At 39.1% G+C, this 23,614-nt stretch overlaps 1 protein-coding gene across 1 annotated transcript in view; it reads right to left on the bottom strand.

The window, feature by feature from the left end:
- The window catches only part of PAWR (pro-apoptotic WT1 regulator), a 162,199-nt gene that overhangs the window by 40,342 nt on the left and 98,243 nt on the right, over nucleotides 1-23,614 (bottom strand). Inside the window, exon 3 of the mRNA XM_082254984.1 lies at nucleotides 8,470-8,589. Coding sequence (XP_082111110.1) covers nucleotides 8,470-8,589 — 120 coding nt within the window. The remainder of the gene's footprint in view (nucleotides 1-8,469; nucleotides 8,590-23,614) is intronic.

Genomic DNA, 23,614 nt, shown 5'->3' with positions numbered 1-23,614 from the left:
TTCAAAATTGTCGCTCTTTTTTTCATAAATTAAAAATCGCACAGGTAATCAAATACCACCAAAAAAGCTCTATTTGTGGGGAAAAAAAGGACATTAATTTAATTTGGGTACAGCGTCGCATAACCGCAAAATTGTCCGTTAAAGTAACGCAGTGCCGAATCGCAAAATATGGCGTGGTCAGGAAGGGGGTAAAATCTTCTGGTCTTAAAGTGGTTAAAAATACGCTCATTGAGATTTTTTTTGTCAAAGACATGTAGCTAAATACATTTTGGCCTAAATATATGACAAAAATTGAATATATTGGATATTTTTTAACTGTCAAAGTAGAAAATGTCAATTTTTCGCAAAATTTTCGCTCTTTTTTTATTAATATCGGAAAAAATAAAAAGCGCAGAGGTGATCAAATACCACCAAAAGAAAGCTCTGTTTGTGGGGAAAAAAAAGACATAAATTTAGTTTGGGTACAGCACTGCATGACCGCGCAATTGTCAGTTAAAGTGCCAAGTTGAAAAAAGTGGCCTGGTCATAAATCAGGAAAATCATCCGGTCTTAAAGTGGTTAAACAGCCAGTGTCCTAGAAATCAGAACACACTGAGGTGTTTTAAGTGACTGTGGTGTCAGAAACATAACAGGCACATTCATTTTGCTTTAACACATCTTGAGAAAATGCAAATATTTAATAACTTAAAAAAGTAAAGTAATTTTGTGTCATATTTCTCAAGTCAAAGTCAAGTCTCAAGTCATGAATACCAAGTCAAAGGCAAGTCAAGTCTTTTATTAATTTTAGTCAAGCAAGTCTCAAGTCCTTAAACTGGTGACTTAAGTCTGACTTAAGTCAAGTCATGTGACTCAAGTCCCCCACCTTTGGTATTAGCCAGGTGATGAGCGGTGCCTGGTTTCCTCTAGATATGACACTTGCCATTCAGGCCAAAGAGTTCAATCTTTGTTTTATCAGACCAGAGAATTTTGTTTGTTTCTCATGGTCTGAGAGTCATTCAGTTGCTTTTTGGCAAGCTCCAGATGGGCTGTCATGTGCCTTTTACTGAGAAGTGGCTTCCATCTGCCCACTCTACCATACAGGCCTGATTGGTGGAGCGCTACAGAGATGGTTTTTCTTCTGTAAGGTTCTCTCTCCACAGAGAAACGTTGGAGCTCTCAGAGTGACCATCGGGTTCTTAGGCACCTCCCTGACTAAGGCCTTTTCCCCCGATCACTCAGTTTGGCCGATTACGGCCCGCTCTAGGAAGAGTCCTGGTGGTTCCAAACTTCTTCAATGTACATATGATGGAGGCCACTGTGCTCATTGGGACCTTCAATGCCGCAGAACTTTTTTCTGTACCATTCCTCAAATCTGTGCCTCGATACAATCCTGTCTCGAAGGTCTACAGACAATTCATTGGACTTCATGGCTTGGTTTGTGCTCTGACATGCACTGTTAACTGTGGGACCTTATATAGACAGGTGTGTGCCTTTCCAAATCGTATCCAATCAATTACATTTAACACAAGTGGACTCCAATCAAGTTGTAGAAACATCTAATGGATAATCCGTTGAAACAGAATGCACCTGAGCTCAATTTTGAGTGTCATGGCAAAGGCTGTGAATAATTATGTGCATGTGATTTTTTCATTTTTAATAAATTTGTAAAGATTTCAAACTTCTTTCATGTTGTAATTATGGGGTACGGTTTGTGAAATTCTTAGGAAAATAATGAATATAATCCATTTTGGCATAAGGCTGTAACAAAAAGTACTAGTAATAGGTGGTCAACTCTAGGTTAGTGTGTGCAATCATTTAAAGTAGGCAAAACTTTTACTTTTCATTTTGAAAAGAGCAAGGGAGGATAACTTGTCAGATTTTTCTTCGCCATCAGTGTCCCATTTTGGAGATTCCCCTTCACTTCCTGTCCTGTAGCCAAACAGGAAGTGAATCCCTTGGAGACCCCCAGGTCCCCAGAACTAGTGACAGCATCAGAAGATTCCCCCCTCAATTACTTTTCTGGGGACAACCCAAATTTAGAGATTTTTTTTTACCTTCATTTTCAATGATAATGGTAACTAGGACAAATACAAAGAGTGAATCTCCTTAACGGTGGCACAGACAGCAATAAACACAGAAAGGAGTTCTAAGATTGATATAGCACCAACAGTTTGCGCAGCGCTTTACAACATGGAGGACTGATAGCACAGTTACAATACAACACAGGAGGAATAAGAGGACCCTTTTCATTAAAGCTTGCAATCAAGGAGCATTTTTTATACATTGAGATTTAATCTCTGAAAGTATAAAATTCATCAGTAAAAGTTCTAATATGTTAGTAATAAACTTCTCTAACACTTCACAAAACAGATAAAACTAAGCACTAGAACCTGAACAGATATTTGCAATTTGGGCTCCCGACTGAGAAGAAATTGGATATGGGCAATTGTCTTAACATCAAAGCCAGACACTCTGCATTGGACTCCAATGAAAACAGAGTGTGACCTTCAGAATGCCTTTCTTGTTTTTGTACAAATGAAGCTATTTACTGATGGAATACATTGCACTTTAACAGAGTTTGACTGTGATTCAACACAGCATGCCTGACGGAAAGGAGTGTAAACCTGTACCTTCTGTGGGAGGAATAAGGGACTGAATGCGATATGCAGTCTGTTAACAGCAATGATCAGTTAAAGTACAAAATGATCTGAAATACAATAATCCAAGGCATTTTTTGGAGTAAATTAAAGGTAAATGCTTACTTTGATCCCAGGGATTCATTTACTAAAGGCAAATGGACTGTTCACTTTGAAAGTGCAGTTGCACTCTGCAAAGAAATTTTCCCTAGAGCTTAGTGAATGTAATGAAAACATTTGCAAAGACTACCCAATTACATACAAGGAGAATAAAAAACAGCATTTGGCTTTCAGAATATTGGATGATAGAAGTCAGCAGAGCTTCACCTCGTTCACCAAGTTCTGGGGATGATCCTCAGAAGTTGCCTTTAATAAATCAATCCCATAATCTCTAACAAAACAGTGATAGATACACAGCAGTGCAATTACCACTAGGAACACACTGGAACATTATTAAGTTCACCTAATAAGTCTGCTTAGTGGATCAATGATAAAAAAGCTAAATGTATAGCTGTACAGTTAGGTCCATATATATTTGGACACAGGCACGCTTTTCATACTTTTGGCTCTGTGTGCCATGAGAATAAAATTAAAACAAATTTTAGGAACTGCAACCATTTTTATACACAGTCCCCCCATTTTAAGGGGCTCAAATGTAATTTGACAAATGAATATAATCATAAATAAAATGTTCATTTTTAATATTTTGTTGATAATCCTTTACTGGCAATGATTGCCTGAAGTCTGGAACCCATGGACATTACCAAAGACTGGGTTTCCTCATTTCTGATGCTTTGCCAGGCTCTGACTGCAGCTGTCTTCAGTTGTTCTTTGTTTGTGGGTCTTTCTGCCTTTAGTTTTGCCTTCAGCAAGTGAAATGCATGCTCAACTGGGTTGTGATCAGGTGATTGACTCAGCCATTGCAGAATCTTGCAATTCTTTTCCCTCAAAAGCTCCTGGGTTGCTTTTGCAGTGTGTTTTGGATCATTGTCCATCTGTACTGTGAAGCGCCGTCCAATCAACTTTGCTGCATTTGGCTGACAGTATATCTCTAAACACTGCAGAATTCATCTGGCTGCTTCTGTCACATCATCAATAAACACCAATGACCCAGTGCCACTGGAAGCAAGGTATGCCCATGCCATCACACTGCCTCCACCATGTTTTACAGATGATGTTGTGTGCTTTGGATCATGAGTTGTGCCAAGCCTTCTCCACACTTTTTTCTTCCCGTCATTCTGGTACAGTTTAATCTTAGTTTCATCCATCCAAAGAATGCTTTTCCATAACTGGTCTGGCTTTTTTAGATGTTTTTTGACAAAGACTAATTTGGCTTTTCTATTCTTCAGGCTTATGAATAGTTTGTACCTTGTGGTGAACCCTCTGTATTTGCGCTTGTGAAGTCTTCTCTTGGTTGTAGACTTTAACAATGATACGCCAACCTCCTAGAGAGTGTCCTTCACTTGTCTGAATGTTGTGAATGTGTTTTTCTTTACCATAGAGAGGATCCTGCGATCATCCACCACGGTTGTCTTCCATGGATGTCCAGGCCTTTTTATGTTGCTGAGCTCACCAGTGCATTCTTCTCTCTTCAGAATGTACCAAATTGTTGATTTGGCCACTCCTAATGTTGCTGCTATCCCTCTGATGGATTTGTTTAGTTTTTTGAAGCCTTACAATGGCCTGTTTCACTTGCATGGACAGCTCCATTGAACGCATGATGTAGGTTCACAATAGATTCCAAATGCAAATAACACACTTAGAATCATCTCCAGACCTTTTACCTGCTTAATTGATGAAGAAATAATAAAGGAGTAGCACACACCTTGTCATGAAACAGCTTTTAATTAAATTGTCCAGTTACTTTTGGTCCCTTGAAAAAAAGGGGGGGGGGGTTGTTGGCTATCCTTAAGAGATGTAAATCCCAAACCCTTCCCCTGATTTGGATGTACATTAAACCTGAGAGTTTGCACTTTTAGCCCATATCAATTTATAACTATATCTTGAATATGTTTTGGTAAATACCTGGAAAAAAACTAAAATTGTGCCAGTGTCCAAATATATATGGACCTAACTGTACATTTTACAACTGTATATTGACCTACTTGTATGCATTTTCAACCACACACACATGTTGTGTGTGTATATATATATTTATATATATATCCTGAAAAAAAACTGGGGGTGGGTTCCCATACTGGCCCTAATTAGTTACCATTAAATAGGAATAATATTGTGTGAACAAAAATATCTAGTTGGGTGACCGTTGATCAAAAACGAATATAATGCAAAAAGGATAAGGTGAAAGGCAAAGAGTCTTGCACCTAGAAAGCAATCAACTAGGGCCACCCACAAGGTGATTACAAAATAGTATCATATAAGATACATTTTATTAGGCACTTGTGCCTTGAAAGAACAAAAAATGTACAAGTGACAGGATGTGGCACATACATATAATAAAATCAATTTAAAAGCAACAAGCGCACATGCTGGATCTTTCACCTTTTCATAAAAACAAAATACATATTACATAAATTCCCCCATTACCCCCAGTCATATACATTCCGTGAAGTGAAACTATATATTGCAATCATACTTAATAGTGAAAATGTGAAAAAAGTGAAAAAGTGAAAAAGAAGACAAAAAAAAAAGGTGATATAGGGGAAAGTGCAACCCACCTTTCCCTTGTCATTTAGTCACCGTGTTAACATATCACACTATTTTTTTATCACAAAAAAAAAAAAAAACACATCACATCCAGTGTTTTTCGGAGGGGGTCTAAATGGGGGGGAGGGGGGAGAAATGGATATCATATCAAAAAAAAAAAAAATGCAAAATCTGTCACAAAAATCCCTAGTAAATCAATTAAAATTAAACTACATCATGAAATATGTGCCGTTCTAAAATATAACATGTCATGTTAAGTACACTCCATAGCATCATCGTGAGGGCCGGGGATTATTAGTGGGCAACTGTTAACCAAACTGGGCCCCTCTGTCCCTCTCCAGGATCATTTTCCATGGGGAACACTCACCATCAGAAGACCACTGTCATTCAAAGATAAACTAATTCCCAAGCTCTGTAACATCACCATGTCGTAAATACATTATCACCTTTCCTTTCTATGGTTTTTGCCCCTGATGTAACCTGTTATACCAAACCTTATTTCAAAATAGATTAAATTCATTATTTTCCTCAGAATTCTACAAACAATATCTCATAATGACAACGTGAAAGAAATTTGTTTGAACTCTTCATACAATCTTTGTACATGTACATAAGTATTCACAGCCTTTGCCATGACACTCAAAATTCACCTCAGGCGCATTCTGTTTCAACTGATCATCCTTGAGTTGTTTCTACAACTTGATTGGAGTCCACGTGTGGTAAATTCCATTTGATTGGACATGATTTGGAAAGGCACACAGCTGTCTATATAAAGATACCACAGTTAACAGTGCATGTCAAAGCACAAACCAAGCCATGAAGTCCAAGGAATTGTCTGTAGTCCTCTGAGACAGGATTGTATCAAGGCAAATTTCTGCAGCATTGAAGGTCCCAATGGGTACAGCGGACTCCATCATCTGTAAATGGAAGAAGTTTGGAACCACCAGGACTCTTCCTAGAGTGGAACGCAAAGCCAAACTGAGCGATCGGGAGAGAAGCGACTTTATCAGGGAGTTGACTAAGAACCCAAGGGTCACTTTGACAGAGCTCTAGAGTTTCTCTGTGGAGGGAGGAGAAACTTCCAGAAGAACAACCATCTCTGCAGCACTCCACCAATCAGGTCTGTATGGTAGAATGGCCAGACGGAAGCCACTCCTCTGTAAACGGCACATGATAGCCCGTCTAGAGTTTACCAAAAGGCACCTGAAGGACTCTCAGACCATGAGAAACAAACAAAATTATCTAGTCAGATGAAACAAAGATTGAACCCTTTAGCCTGAATGGCAAGCGTCATGTCTGGAGGAAACCAGGCACCACTCATCACCGGACCAATGCCATCCCTACAGTGAAGCATGGTGGTGGCAGCATCATGCTGTGGGGATGTTTTTTAGTGACAGGGACTGGGAGACTAATCAGGATTGAGGAAAAGATGAATGCATTAATGTACAGAGACATCCATGATAAAAACCTGCTCCAGAGTGCTCTGGACCTCAGATTGGTGGGAAGGTTTGTCTTCCAACAGGACAATGACCCTAAGCAAACAGCCAAGATAATAAGAGTGGCTACGGGACAACTCTGTGAATGTCCTTGAGTGCCCAGCCAGAGCCCAGACTTGAACCCGATTGAGTATCTCTGGACAGATTTGAAAATTGGTATGCATCGGGACTCCCCATCCAACCTGATGGAGCTTGAGAGGTTCTGCAAAGAGCAATGGGAGAAACTGTCCAAAAATAGGTGTGCCAAGCTTGCAGCATCATACTTAAAAAGACTTGAGGCTGCAATTGGTGCCAAGGTTGCTTCAACAAATACTTATGTAAATGTGATTTCTTTTCATTTTTAATAAATTTGCAAAGATTTAAAAAAAAAACTTCTTTCACATTATCATTATAGGGTATTGTTTGTAGAATTTGAGGAAAATAATGAATACACTTTGGAATAAGGCTGTAACAAACAAAATGTGGAAAAAAGTGAAGCTCTGTGAATACTTTTCGGATGCACTGTATGGTAATTACCCTTCTCCACAGTTGTCATAAAAACAGGTGTCTCTGTTGGAAGATTTAGCCTAGCCTCTTCTCTTAATATTTTGGATTTCCCTTTTAATTTTGTCACTAGAAAAATAGAGAGGGAGATCCCCAGCAGGAATTAGAACAATAAAAACTTGACAGGGGGTTGTATCCTTCACTACTCTAGCAAAAGTAAAAAAGTTTTGGCTATTCAGAACAAAATGTGGAAAAAGTGAAGCACTGTGAATACTTTCAGATGCACTGTACGTGATTCTACACTTCCACCTAGGGGCTTATGCATCGCTGGCAGGCCGCTTCTACAGTGATTAATTACAGCAGAAGTCTATCTGCAGGTGCTGGGTACTGGATGTCCACTGGCACCCGCCGAACGTCAGTAAATAACACAGAATAGAGATCTGCCTAAGTAAACAAGGCAGATCTCTGTTCCAATTGGGAGAAAGCAATGGATTTTGTGTCCCTGCAAAGCAGAGAATAAAATACATCTCTTCCCCTAGTAAAAGCAGCACATACAGTAGACAAAAACACTGGCTAGGTATACAGTTAACCATTTTATCTCCCTAGATGGTTAACCCCTTCCCAGCCAGTGTCATTATTATAACGATAGTGCATGTTTTTTTCAAATTGTCAAAAGTGTCAGTGAGAGAATGTTTGGCGCAATAACTCGCTGCAATTACTAGTATAAAAAATAAATAAATATTCCATAAATATATCCCATGGTTTGTAGACGCTAAATGTTCCCGTAAACCAATCAATTTACGCATAATGGCATTTTTTTTTTACCAAAAACATGTACCAGAATACAGATTAGCCAAAATTTGTAAATAAATTTGTTTAAAATTCTTTTTGGATAGGTTTTATAGCAGAAGGTAAAAAGCGTAGTGTTTTTCCCCCAAAATTGTCCGTCTTTTTTTGTTTATAGTGCAAAAAACGAAAAAACGCACTGGTGATCAAATACCACCAAAAGAAAGCTCTATTTGTGGGAAAAAGTTACAAACTTGATTTGGGTACAGCGTTGCATGACCACGCAATTGTCAGTTAAAGTAACGCAGTGCCGTATCTAAAAGAATGGCCTGCTAATGAAGGTGGTGGGGGGAGGGGGTTAAATCTTCCGGAGGTCAAGTGGTTAAAGCAATGAGCCCCCTTATGAAAAAACAAATTCTTACCGTCTGCCATTCAGCTGGGTCTATAGAAAAGGATTCATTCTGTGCTGTGTTTTGTTGGGTAACTGTTTCTTCCCTCTTGAGTTCCTTCTGTCCAGCTTCATCATCAAACTCATCAGGGCTCTGTGTAAAAAAAAAAAAAGAAATACCGTAAGCATCTTAAAGATTGTAAAAGGCTGCACTAGCAAGTTCTTAAACAATATATTTAGAGACAAAAAGTTTTTTTTTTTAGTTTTTTTTTCTACAAATACTGCAAGAGCACAGAGACAGGCACAGTGACATTTAAATGTCAAACATACATATTTGTGAAAAGAAAACAGAACCATTAGCTGCGGGCAAGGGTCAGCACCCCCCCTCTACAACCGTCTGTGCTTCCCTACTGTCCTATAATTATGATGGACAGCCTCAATAGGGAGACATGGAAGACAGGACAGAGTGGCTCAAGTTCTCTGCCACAGGAGCTGGTAAGCATCTGCATAGGAAGAATATCTAAGGTTTAGGGTCTTCCAGGGGGCTGTACAAGATATATAGAGGGACACATCTAGGTCCCTGCTGTCCATTTAGACCAAAGGGTTACTTTAGGTAAACGCAATGGGTTGATTTATTAAAAGTAAAAAAGACTGTTTAAGGGAAGTTGCACTTTGCAAAGGAATTATCCTCAGAACTTAGTGAATGTGATGAAAATTTCACTTTGCAAAGATTACCCAATCACATGCAAAGAAACAACATTTTGCTTGCACATGTTTGGATCATGTAAGGCAGCAGAGCTTCAGCTCATTTACTAAGCTCTGGGGACATTGCAAAGTGTCCATTGGCCTTTAGTAAATTAATCCCAAATGTTTAAAGAGCCACTGTATTCGTTAAATGTATGGAACACTTCAAAAGAACTGCCTTCAGCTAGAGATGCAATGAAATTTCGATGGCCGAAACATATTGGCCGAAAATTGTATTTTCGGCATTTTGGCGGTAGAGAAAAAGGTGCCATTAATGGCGCTGAAAACGCATGCAATTTTACCATGATTTTACTGTGCTAATGGTGCATTTTTCATAGGTCATGTGACTCAAAAACCACATTAAAAACATAACACGGGTGTGTTATTGATGCGTTTTCAATGCATTTCAATGGGGAGGAGCGTTTTTGGTGCTTTTTTTTTTTTTTACTGATCAAAAATGCAGCAAACAAGATTTTTAACAATACATACATACATACATAGAATTTAAAAAGGGATGCATTTTTCTGCAGTTTTTGTGGCGATAATGGCCGGCAATACATTCATATCTATTTAAATTCATGATAATAATTAAAAAGTTGAACATAATAAAATTATATATAAAACATTATAATATATATCTTTTTTTTTTAACTGTTATTTTCAGCCAAGTGCATCCTGAATTTTCACTTTCTGTACCAAAATTTCCATTCGGTGCACCTCTACCCCCCCCCCCCTCTTACATGTCTTCATTTATATTTGTCCCCACATTTATATGTTGAGCAGCAAATGTGACAGTGACAGGATTTGGAACTACTAATATACTGACAGTGGTTCACGTTTTTTAATCTAAATTTATAAAATGGTATTCTTTTATTCACATAAATGTAAAAACTTTTTTCCAAAACAAAAAAAATAAGTACTGCAACTGAAAGTTATGTGTTAGCTAGGATTTTTTTTTTTTTTTTTTAACAGTCCTGAAATAGTTCCTAATCGGTGTAGTGACTTCAGAGGAAGGAAAGGATGGGGCAAAATTTCCATTCAAACTCAGACCAAGCAACTGCAATTTATAGAGCATCCTAATAAAAAAACAAATAAAAAAAAAGAAAAAAAAAAAAAAAGAAAAAGAGGAAGGAGGGGTTTTCTGTATTATAAATCCTACGATTTACAGAGCATGAAAATTGAATATAGATTTTAGGGAGAAAAAGGATGTAATTGTAGTTATTTTTACAGCCAAATCTTTAATGTTTGGGAATGTCCCAAAAAGTGAATACTGCATATATAATTAGAGGAATTATTCAGTTCTATATATAAATAGAAAAGATAATTTCCACTGGAAAAACAACAAATAAGACAAGCCAATGGAAAATATAAAGGATTTTCTCATGCTTTATTAGATTCAGGACTGCTTGTTAACAGGAGACAGAGACCTGAGAAGATGGCAGAGGTCCCCTCCTAATTTTTAATCTGTAAAAAATACTACATTTCAGTAAAGACTTTACCAAAGATACATTTAAAGTGGACCTTCAGTAATTTTTTCATCTTTCCATCAATTAAATCCTCTGCCCCTGTTGTTTTAACTTTGGATAGTAAAAGATTTTTTTTTTCTGCCAGCAAATACCTTATAAAGCCCACTTCCTTTTTCTTGTCTGGTAACTAAAGACATCATGCACAGCCCCCCTAACTATTGTGAGTTTGCAAGCAGGGGGGGGGGGGGGTAATAGAGTTGAGGAGGGATGAGTCAAAGTAGAGCCAAGGAGAGCTGCAGAGCTGGAGGGGCCTGGATAAGGGTGGAGATAACAGGAGACTGCAGAGATCTATGTATATTCATCCAGAGAGGAGAAATGTGCAGGCAAGCAGTGGTGTGAGTGTGTCTGTCTGTATAAAGAGTGTGTGTGTGTGTGCGCATGTGCGTGCGTGCACGCGCGCACCCCCATAGTTAAAATGGCTGCAGCCAGACTTAGTGGAGGGAGATTTCTGCACCATATTTGGCAAGTACAGAATTACAGTATTTATAAAAAAAAATATGCAAAGTGGTTGGAGGGAAGCTTCAGAATGGCAAAGAAGTTTTTTATTATAAACTATGTGAGCAGATTTTAGTTCCTTTTTAAGGAGATCATAATGTAACATTTTTGTACTAAAGCAACACTATACAATATCCTTCTTGTCCAAAAAAATAAAATAATAATAATAATAATAATAATAATTAAAATCTATACACGTCCACTACTTAATGATCCATCCTGTATTTTTTTTTTTTCTTAAAATCATTTTTACAGCTTTGGAAGCGATTGTACAATAATCTAATCGTTAATACACAGCTTTAGTCCAAAATATTCCGAAGGGACAAAAACACGAAAATCTTTCTTCTACTATACCAGATCGTATAATTTGTTTAATCAGTAAAGTTTTTGTCCGAAAATGCAACACGACTAAATTACATCACTTCTGAATTTTTATTCTGTCGTACGAGAATTTTCGTACTTTAGTAACCTATTCGTTTTCGATATGGAGCCTAGCAATTAAAAAAAAAACAAAAAAAAAAACAAAATGGGTGGTCATTCGTCCAATAATCTTATGTGTACTAGGCTTTACTGTGTTCTCTGCCTCGATTTAATGTCCTCCATGAGCTTCTGAACCTCCCCTTTCCATCCCATAGTCCATCTTGGGATGGAGGAAGAGAGGACGGTTAGTTTCCTACATTTGGAGAGACCATGGAGAACAAACACAGCCATACTATAACAGGAAGTCAGATCACAGCTGCACAAAAAAAAAATAAAAGGGGCGTTTTGGAGATTTGCAGGAGGCTGAGAGCAATATAAGATTTTTTAAATTAAGAATACGTATTTTGAAAATAATTTTTTTAAAACCAGACTTTAATGTCACTTTAACCACTTCAAGCCCAGAATTTTCCCTCCCATTTATTCAGAACTATTTAGAGTTTACCATGTAACTATGAAGTATAACCACCGGTGTTAGATAGTGCTACAGGATGGTCCAAGATTTCATGGTAGCATCATTAGTGGGAGTAGCTCTTAGCTGTCCTACCTCAAACCCCTGCGAAACCCATATGTAGATCCCTACTTTCAGAAAAATGGTGGAATGGTTGAGAAATGCTACCACTGTGCTTGGGAGCTATTTTGAGGTGGTTGAAGGAAATCAAAATTTGCAAACCTGACATCGAAGGCTGCATTCACACTTGAGCATAGCATTTTACCGCGTTTTTTACCATGATTTTTACCCGCGATTTTCAGACGTTTTTTTCAAGCGTTTTTGGAGGCAGGCATTGACATCTATCAAAAACGCTGGTAATCAGCCCAAAAAGAAGCTCATGTACTTTTTTCAGCTACAGGCATTTTGCAAAACGCTCAGATGTGAATAGGGGCTATTTAAACGAATGGGGTTGTACTTGTTGGGCGTTTTGGAACGTTTTTTTGAGCGTTTTTGAAACGCCTAGGTGTGAATGGAGCCTTATTCCCAAAGTGGCCATTGTGTTTACTTTGGCTGAAACTGCAATGCACAATGAGCACCAGACAATGCATCAGTCAGATACATAACCTGAACTGAGCTGAAGATATTTTTTAACTGTATCACTTCAGATGCAAATAGCAAGAAACTGTTACAAACTATGGACACTGCAGGATTTGTGATTAATGTAGGGGGTAATCTGCAGGTCACTGTTTTTATGTGAATGTTTTATGGATGGCACCACAGGCATCTGGGATATAGCAGAGGGTTCAGGAATAAAAATCAAATGTTGATGGAGTGTGGCGCATATGTATACTGCTTCCCTTGGTGTATATAGTGTAAAGAATGTAAAGCCGCCCACACAATTGACAATTGGGCTGCATAAGCCTTCTCTTTAGCTTATTCACTGTGATTGCCAAATACGATAGATAAGGATGGCGCAGGCAGCCATCAACTATACATGTAATGTAGACAAGGACTGGTCACCCAGCAGCTGCAATTATGCACTGATGAGACCCTCAATTGACAGCAGCTTCCAGCTCACCAAACAATATTTCAGCAGGTTATTATTATGTTGTGAAGTCAGTTACTGCAAATACTGAACATACACCATTTACATACAAAGACACAAGCCTTCTCTGCATAAAACCTGCATATGTATGAGCACCATCCCAGATTTCTTACAGATATAGTGTTATCCAATAATGCACACTTAGTATGAATAGATTTATCTTTTGAACTTTGAACACTGCATGAATCAGACTTCTATTTCCAATGAAAGAACAGAAAGCTGAAATCCACTTTTATGGGGCGAGTAATGTCTAGTGGCAAGGGTTCCCTACGGCCTATTATAGAAATCCAGCTAAGAACTCGTCTTATCTCACCCTTATACTTTTATACGGTATCACGAGCAATACACTTACGCACTGCAATTTGGTTGTCACATTTCCATGTATTTGCTGGTTTCAAAGGCAATTTACGAATAAAGCTTGCAGGAGTATATGCAATTTAAAATAAGAGTTATCGGGTGCCTTTCTATAATGTAAGAGGTCTAGGAATACTTCAAATAACAGTTTTGTAGCACCCTTTATATGCAGAGTTGCACAATTTAGCGTTACTTACATTCACATAAATATACATAATTCTTTTCAGAAATGCGGGTGTTGTTTTAAAAGTTTTTTCTCAGAGCTATGCAGTTCCTCCTTCAGAAACATATGACATCAGTGTCTCAAAGTAAGGACCTGCACCCCCCCCCCCCTTTAATAGAAAAAACAAAAATCTATAGACTAAAATATTTCAAAGAGATGGGCTGCAAACTGGAACATGCCATCTATGCAGAAACCATTCTGCGATCTAATGCTGGTCATACACTAGCCAAAATATCGGACAAACATTTTCGAAAAATGAAAACTCAGCCGCGAGAGCAGACTATCGTGCCATCATGTAATGACAGAATTTCGAAAGATAAATCATTCAATGGACATAAATTAATTCAGTTTGTCACATATACCTAGTGCAAACAGGTCGGCCGAGAAACACAGCCTTTTAATCTATCGTTAATCTAAGTTTATCGTTCGGCCGGCAGATTTTCAAAACTGTTCCTTCGATTATTCGGCTCTGAAAAGTTGAAAACGATTTTCTATTTGTGCCCATTAACTGGGCGAAAAACTGACGATCGGACCAAATGACAGATTTTTCGGCAGGTGTGTGGCCAGCATTAGGCTTTTTTCTTTTTTACGTACTTTTTCGGGTCTGATTTTCATTTTTTTTTTTTTTACTTATCTATAGGGAGAGGGAACTGTGTGCAATGCATAGTGTTTTAGTATAGAATAGAACTTACCACTTGGTAAAAGTGTACACCTTCTGGTACATGTTACCCAAACTTAGGTCCTGGTGGAACAGTGTGCCTATTGAGCCATTGGCTCTAAGTAGTATATGTAGCTCACATGGACTAACATTTTTATAGGTTGTCATTATTGGCTCTAGAACCAGCGTCTAATATATGGTCATTATTTGCACTTGTGACCATGTGTGGCCACCCCAGGCACTAACCATAGAATAATTGTCATAAAGTAGCACTGAATCCAAAAAGGCAACAATAAGAAACAATAAAATACTTTACACAAATCATGGACTAATTGCTTAGTTAATATTATCCATTTTTGATTTTTCAAAAATATATGAATTGTGTCGTTGCACTATATTGAATTGATATTTGTGTACAGTGTTTTATTGTTTCTTATTATTGCCTTTTCAGATTCAGAGCTGCCTTATGACATTTCTAATGGCACTTTTCCACTGCAAGTACCGGCTCGGCTCTACTCGGCCCTGCTTGGCCCGGTTTGCTTTTCCACTGCTGGTACCGCATGGTAAGGTGTTGGAACGGTTCGGTATGGTTTGCTTTTCCACTAAAGTTAAGTGGGTGGGATAACAACGGGGTGGGTGGGATTCTCTGACCAATCAGTGGCTAGTAGTGACTGCATGCAAAGGATTGTGGGATATGGTACCAGGTATGGTACCTCTTGGAACCACAATCGAGGTGGTACTGTTTTTGAGAGCCGTACCGTTCGGTTCCATGCAGTGGAAAAGCGCTGCCGTACCGTACCATTCCTACACCATACCATGCGGTACCAGCAGTGGAAAAGCACAAAAGCGAGCCGAACCATTCGGTTCCATGCAGTGGAAAAGCGCCTTTATATTGGCTATTGGTATCAACATTGCAAATTAGATGCTTTATCCTGGTGGATGCAAATACCCCAGTGTAGATTTTTATTTAAATTTTTACTCACCAAAGAATAACATTGGCTTATCATATGAGTATTAAGATTGTCCACTGCTCCCTAGTCTTAGTGAGAAGGTAGAATGTTTCAGTTTTTCAAAAGACAGTGACATTTGCTACCAGCGAGAGCTGCAATATTACTCTAAAGAACTAGAACATTATAAATGGGTGCGGTCATGAAAAATGTAAATAACTTTATTGCGGCAATGTGTTTCTGTCCAGTACCATAATTTAATTTTCGAGTTTTATTCAGAGCATGCCGAGAGGCTTCCCCGTCAGCTGCCTACAAAACGTCAAAGTACAGGTGTTCACTGTGACTGTGGAAATCATTGATCCCATGGCATGACTTATTGGCAATGACTTATAGCTCAAAATCTGTCAACACTGAGAAACGTTTCCTTTAATTTGGAAACTACCACATAGAGCTATGGTAATTTATTATGACTGAAATAGCACTGAAAAATGATTTTCTTTAAAGCATGATTATGTTCCACCCTCCATCAAATGACCTCACACCTATACGCTAGGGCTGAGCAAGACAACAATCTAGTCTTATGGTAGGCATAGAGCTGACTATGTATTAAACAGAATACAATATCCTGCTTTCCTTTCCAGTGTGAACCAGAGGATGTTCTGTAAAATAAGTGGTGACCTATAACAGTTGACATGTTAAGTCACACGGGATGTGTACTTTGCTGAGAATCTAACCGCAAGCCCAAGAATTTCTTAATTTTGCCAAAACAAACTTTATCCAGCACATCCTTTCATAAATGCTTCACAATAAAACAAATCACTAATATCAAAATATTAAGGCTTCCTGACTTTTTGCTGTCACTGCCCCTAAGGAGGGGGGGGGGGGTTAGGTCTATTTATATGGCTGCCACAGACATCAATTCCACTGCCAGCAGTGAAGGGGCATTACTGAAATCAGGAAGGGGTTCCTAAGTATATGGATGCCACAGGCATCAGTTCCACTGCCAGCAATGAAGGGGCATTACTGAAACCAGAAAGGGGTTCCTAAGTATATGGCTGCCACAGACATCAATTCCACTGCCAGCAATGATGGGGCATTACTGAAATCAGGAAGGGGTTCCTAAGTATATGGCTGCCATGGGCATCAGCTCCACTGCCAGCAATGAAGGGGCATTACTGAAACCAGGAAGAGGTTCCTAAGTATATGGCTGCCAAAGACCTCAATTCCACTGCCAGCAATGAAGGGGCAATACTGAAACCAAGAAGGGGTCCCAAGTATATGGCTGCCACGGACATCAATTCCAATGCCAGCAGTGAAGGGGCATTAATGAAATCAGGAAGGGGTTCCTAAGTATATGGCTGCCACAGGCATCAGTTCCACTGCCAGCAATTTAGGGGCATTACTGAAACCAGGAAGAGGTTCCTAAGTATATGGCTGCCACAGACATTAATTCCACTGCCAGCAATGATGTGGCATTACTGAAACCAGGAAGGGGTTCCCAAGTATATGGCTGCCACAAGCATCAATTCCACTGCCAGCAATGAAGGGTCATTACTGAAACCAGGAAGGGGTTCCTAAGTATATGGCTGCCAAAGACATCAATTCCACTGCCAGCAATGAAGGGGCATTACTGAAACCAGGAAGGGGTTCCTAAGTATATGGCTGCCACAGAAATCAATTCCACTGCCAGCAATGAAAGGGCATTACTGAAACCAGGAAGGGGTGTCACTGACACCAATGGCAGGTGGTTATTATTGCTGATACTGCCACTGACACCAAGTGGTTATTATTGCTGATACTGCCACTGACACCAATGATGGGAGAGGTTTTAATTGCCGTCACTGGCACCTATCAAAGAGTAATTAGTGCTGGTGCTCTCACCAAAGACAGGTAGTTTTTATTATTGCTGCCTCTGCCCTGAGCTGAATGTCACTTCCCAGAAACCACTATGTGACATCATACTGCTTTCATACAGGCTAGTGTGAGAAAGATGAAGCTTCCTATGAGGGGGTTATTCCTGTTAAGAACAGGTCTTTTCTTGGTTGTATTACATGTTAAATGATATGATAAATCATGTGTCCTTTAGTATTGTGTTTATATGAATTCCATCTATAATACTCAGTATAAACACGGACAAATGAAAAAAGTCCCGTGTTTAATGTTGGTAAAGATTTTAAACCAGGGCCATACTGAAAAGTGAACACATGGATATTCTTGTGAACCACCTGTTTAATATTAAAAAAAATAAAGCAGCAGAAAATCTTCCCATTTTTCTGTAACAAGGGTAATGCTTTTCCTGAGAATTGTTACTTTTTCTGGAGTTGGGCTTTATTCTAACCAGATGAAATACACTCACATAAAAAGCACTTCAAAGCAGTGCAGACTTTCAGCGCATCAAAACCATTGCCTGTAGCCTCAGGGAATCAACGTAGTGACGAGCAGGCTCCTCCCCCGTACACGTTGCGTCAGAGACTTCGTCAGCGGGACGAAGTCTCTGACGCAACGCGTACGGGGGAGGAGCCTGCTCGTCACTACGTTGATTCCCTGAGGCTACAGGCAATGGTTTTGATGCGCTGAAAGTCTGCACTGCTTTGAAGTGCTTTTTATGTGAGTGTATTTCATCTGTTTTTGTGAGAATATATAGCCTATTTGAAACAGAGAGCACTAGATTTTCTTTTCTTTTCACACCGGATCCCTTACATACGTGGAGAGTGTTTGGAAGAGGTGATAGGAAGGGACATCAGGCGGCTGTGATTATCCCAAAGTATGTTTGACTCTCAGGAGTCTGATCTCAAGGTGATCTCAAGGTGAGCTGCTAATCTTACACCAGCCACTAGGAGCACTTTTTGTGTTTGGCACTAATTGTTTGCAGCCTTTATTATATTGTTTTATTATTTTTTGGGTTGCGCTGATTATCATCACTATATTTTTATTCTTACCAGTTTGACAATTTAAACAGGGCTCTTTCACAGGCTCCATGGGTTAGTGCAGTACCAAGCACTACCTTTTACCCATGAAAAGTGAGGCTTAGGTAAAATGCTCCTACCAGAAGTACTGGTATTTCTTCACTCCTGGTGGCAAGAAGTTTAGTAAGGTAGCTAAGGAAAGATATTATATATGCAGGTTGGATGGATAAAGCGTAGCTCAATCTAAGCCATGATCAAGCGAGGACCAGCTCATGGTTCCCTGTCCAAAAAGCAAACATCATGAAAGCCCAAATCTATATGAAGGTTGAAGTAAACCCAAAAAAAAAAAAAAAGTGCCATCAGGTAGTTTATTTCAGTAGTAGAAACTTTATAACCCCTTTACTTTCCCGCTGGCTATGTTTTGTAATCTGTACACTGGCACTGTACAGTCCTGACATCTTACAAATTTTGGAAATTAAGCTGGGTGCCAACATAATGTAACTCCAGACTGCATGCATGGAAGTTACAAAATCCCAAAGGCTGCCCCATGAGGGAAGCAAGAAGATGGCACCAATGGGGGAGGGGGACTGGAGGGTGTGACATCATCGCGTCGAGGACGCAGCGGCCATTCTGTCGGTTAGAAACCAGAACACACAGCAATATACTTACACAGAGGAATCTTTCACCTACTGCTATTGCATCGGTTCTGTTTTGGTTGGACGAAATCATTGTTTGGAGTCTACATCTTCCAGTCAGTATTAACTCCTTATACAGCAGTAACTGGCAAAACCACCTGTATCCCCGCCGTCTGGATCAATATCTATTGAAGAGGTTTTCCCTCGGTTCCACTCATTTGATCCATCCTTCATTGGTGACCACACACCCATCATACTATACAATTATCCTGTCATTTTGAACTTTATGGAGTTCCTATTTAGGAACACGGCTGGAAATATATAAGTAGGTAATTGGATGTGGCCTTTTACTCTATAGTCCACCATCAGAACCTGCACCACCAATTTATTATTTCATCATTCTGGTCTGTTTTGTGATACCATCCACTGTATGTACATGTTTTTATTATTTTAATGTGTATTTTGTCCATGTATGTTCTTTATCTTCTCACCAGGCACAAGTGCTTTAATAAAACCCAGATAATTTTTTCATTGTAACTCAGCTTTCACAGTGTATCTTTTGGAAATATATAAGTAGGTAATTGGATGTGGCCTTTTACTCTATAGTCCACCATCAGAACCTGCACCACCAATTTATTATTTCATCATTCTGGTCTGTTTTGTGATACCATCCACTGTATGTACATGTTTTTATTATTTTAATGTGTATTTTGTCCATGTATGTTCTTTATCTTCTCACCAGGCACAAGTGCTTTAATAAAACCCAGATAATTTTTTCATTGTAACTCAGCTTTCACAGTGTATCTTTTGGAGTCTATATCTGATCAACTTTTTGGTTGGGGTCTGTGAAGTGGTTTCTGAAGCGTCTTGTCTTCACCACATTTACAGATACCTCTCCCCCCCCCCTTTTTTGCTCCCTGTATTCACTTTTGATCAACAGGCACCTTATCAGTCACGTTCTAGCTGAGCGGCCATTTATCCTCTATTTTTCATGATATTTCTAAAGAGGCCTTTATAGGAACCAACCCACCCCTGCTTTTTCACACAGCAATATTGACCCTGCTCTGCAATATTTATTTTGGCGATTTATGTGACCCTCCCTTGGGAGTTTGCCTAAGCCTGGACCAATATTTCTGCCTACTGGGTGCTGTTGGAATCTGTGATGAGCATGTATTTGGATATGGATGCTCTGCTATAACAGCGGGACGGTAAGAGGCAGTGTGGTTGGAGGTGATCTGGTGGTGGGAGCACCTAATTGCCTTTACAGCTGACCCCGGTGGATGGATGGATGGATGGATGGATGGATCAGTTATTAGACTGATATATGCTCACTTCATTCCTAGCGCAGCACCTTCTCTTTTATAATGGGGGAGAAGTGGGTGCTGGGAGCATGGACCTCAAAGTGATGGAGAACACACCTAGAAGTACATTTCTCATAATGTGCAAGTATGCTGTGCACCAGCAAATCTTTGCTTCCACTTTAAGGGACTGATCCTTCTCATTCTTAATTTAAACAGAAGAAGTCCAATTTAATTTTGAGTGACAATTATTAGCGTGGCAAGGTAAAGAAAAAGTTCCTAAAGTTTTTAAAGAAACAATCGCTCACTTCTTATTATCTAAATGCTAGTTGCCCAGTTGTTATGTTGACCCTCAAGTTTCAGTACTTTATATCACTAACCCAGCACAAGTATACAGTTAAGGATTTCTGACTTTCCTAAAATGCCTAATGGATCAGGAACTCGGTCACTGGGACAGCATAAGGACCACCAGACGAACCTCCATCCATTAATCTCAAACGAGACTCCTAACCATCTATGACCAGCATCAGAGCCAAAACTTTGTTTTTCTAACAAAGTCCCAAGTTAAGTTAAACTCCTATCAAATTTGAATTGCCTCTGCGTACCTATAAAGAAAATTCAGCCTGTGTTTAATCAACCATGGTTTCCAGGGAGTGAAAGTGAGAAAAACTTCAAAATTACAGGTTGTTAGAATAAGAACTATCTCCGAGAAGATTTCCCTCACTTTAACGGGGAGGGGGGAGGACAAGATTTCCTCTAGTCTTCTGTTGTGTCTACGGGACAGGAAGAAAAGGGAAATCCCTCACTTCAACAAAAAAATACATCTGACTGGTTTTAACCATTTCCTAAGCTATCCATAAAGAAAAACAATATACATTTAAAGTTTACCATAATCTGTCTGCATGTAGTAACAAAATAGTGTTGAGAGGAGAGAGGGTATATAAAAGTTTAAAAATCTCATACTGATGTCGATATATATTACGATTTCTATTTTTATCCTCTAGTAAATATAATTAGGTGTGTCCTATGCAATACAAACAAAGTACTCCTGGGCCCATGTCCATGGGAGCTTAGCTTTGACATTGACAAATGAAACATTTCCCTAGATTTCTGTCTTGGAAGCATTACCTAGAAGATGGTTGAACACTCACAAATGTGTTATATTGTGAATGGGTTTTTGTGAAAGGTATGTAATAATTAGAAGATGGCATGGGGCTCAGGCACACATTCTCCAATCAGAGCATACCTATAGTGTCTGTCAACATCCCAAAGCAAAAATCCAGAAACATTCACCTACCTTATGACAAGCTTAAGCTAAAATGCTACATCATGCCTCAAATCTCAAGAACTTAGTAAATAATCTACAAACCAGATTCCAAAAACGTTGGGACACTGTACAAATTGTGAGTAAAAAAGGAATGGACTAATTTACAAATCTCATAAAATTATATTTTATTCACAATATAATATAGATAACATATCAAATGTTGAAAGTGAGACATTTTGAAATGTCATGCCAAATATTTGCTCATTTTCAATTTCATGAGAGCTACACATTCCAAAAAAGTTGGGACAGGTATCAATAAGAGCCCGAAAAAGATACATGTACATAAAAGGAACAGCTGGAGGACCAATTTGCAGTTGACCAACTTATTCGGTCAATTGGCAACAAGATTGGGTATAAAAAGAGTCTCTCAGAAGTCAAGATGGGCAGAGGATCAGATGCTGATCTGATCAGATGCTCCGTGCATCCCTATGGGGCAGTGGATGTCAGCGGAGACATCTCCGCTGACACCCACTGCCATCCGATTCCGATCCTGTCCGTGAAATCCGGACTGAAGGAAATCCTATTTTCCATCCGTCTGGCGGATCGGATGGGATGGGTCCTTTCTCATCGGATCTCCCCATAGAGGACAGCGGGGATCTGACAGCTCCGTCTCTGCACACCCCCACTCGGCAGCAGGGACTCCGATGCATGGGTCTGGCGGCTCCGATTGCCATATTTTTAGCACTGATTACTGTAGTAATGTCACTGGTCCCCCCAAAAGTGTCAAAAATGTCATTAAGGGGTCCAATCTGTCCACCGCAATGTCGCAGTCCCGCTAAAAATCGCAGATCGCCGCCATTACTAGTAAAAAAAAATAAAAAAATTAAAATGACATAAATCTTTCCCGTAGTTAGTAGACGCGATAACTTTTGCGCAAACCAATCATACGCTTATTGCAATTTACCAAAAATATGTAGCAGAAAACAAATTGGCCAAAAATGTTACAAAATTTTGATTTTAAATTTTTTTTTGGGGGGGGGGGGGATGTTCTATAGCAGAATGTGAAAATATTGTTTTTTTTTTTCAGAATTGTCGCTCTTTTATTGTTTATAGCGCAAAAAATAAAAATCGCAGAGGTGATCAAATACCACCAAAAGAAAGCTCTATTTGTGGGGAAAAAAGGACTTTAATTATATTTAGGTACAGCGTCACACGACCGCACAATTGTCCGTTAATGTAAAGCAGTGCCGAATCGCAAAAAATTGCCTGGTCATTGAGGGGGCAAATCCTTCCGGTCCAGAAGTAGTTAAAGATACGGGGCTATGCCTACAAGGCTGTATAGTGTGAATTCTGCCTTATTTTATAGCATGTACTGGGATCGTTGAACAACATGTTGAAATTAAAACCATGTACTTGCTTTACGCAGAGGATTTTAGGAAGTGAAAAAGCATTCCTTGAATATTTATTGGAAGAATGTTTCGCAAATCTGTGGCTGAGCAGTTTCCTTATAAGGTTAAAGCTTTGTACTTTTAGGTACCAATGCTTTTCTTATCTGCGTCAAGGGGATACTTTACATATGTTAGTGTTAACAAGACAGTAAATAAAAAGGAAATTAGGAATGCAGCCAATGTAATGTTGCACAAAGCTAGGACTACATTAGTAATAAAAATAAGAATAAACTGTAATCACTGCTAAATAAGTATGCTAAAACGTGATATGTGTGCCATTATTTCAGGATAATACACAAAATCCATGGCTTGCATCCAATATTCAGGTAAATGCAATGCTGTATCTCAAGCCCTCTCAAATTAATATCAAAACAACACATTCTGGACATTTTGATGTTGTACTGGGTATTTAGGATGGTTCCCCAAAGAACTAAAAGGTAGCTTTTGAGTACTCTACAACTATTTTTTTTCTAGAAGACAGGCAAGATAAAGGTAAGATGGCAGATTTATTGTCATTGCAAATAAGATTTACAATGAAATTGAAAAAATGTAGCTCCTCTCAGCCACAGCCGCTGCTTCCTTGGGTGTTGTCATCACATCTGCAAGGACACATCTTCACAAGGATGCATCTTCCTTTAGGCCCCTTTCACACAGGCGGACCGT

The sequence above is a fragment of the Pelophylax lessonae genome, assembly GCF_965119305.1.
Source record: "Pelophylax lessonae genome assembly, chromosome: 4".
Taxonomy (NCBI): Eukaryota; Metazoa; Chordata; class Amphibia; order Anura; family Ranidae; genus Pelophylax; species Pelophylax lessonae.
This window is presented reverse-complemented; position numbering and strand designations above follow the sequence as displayed.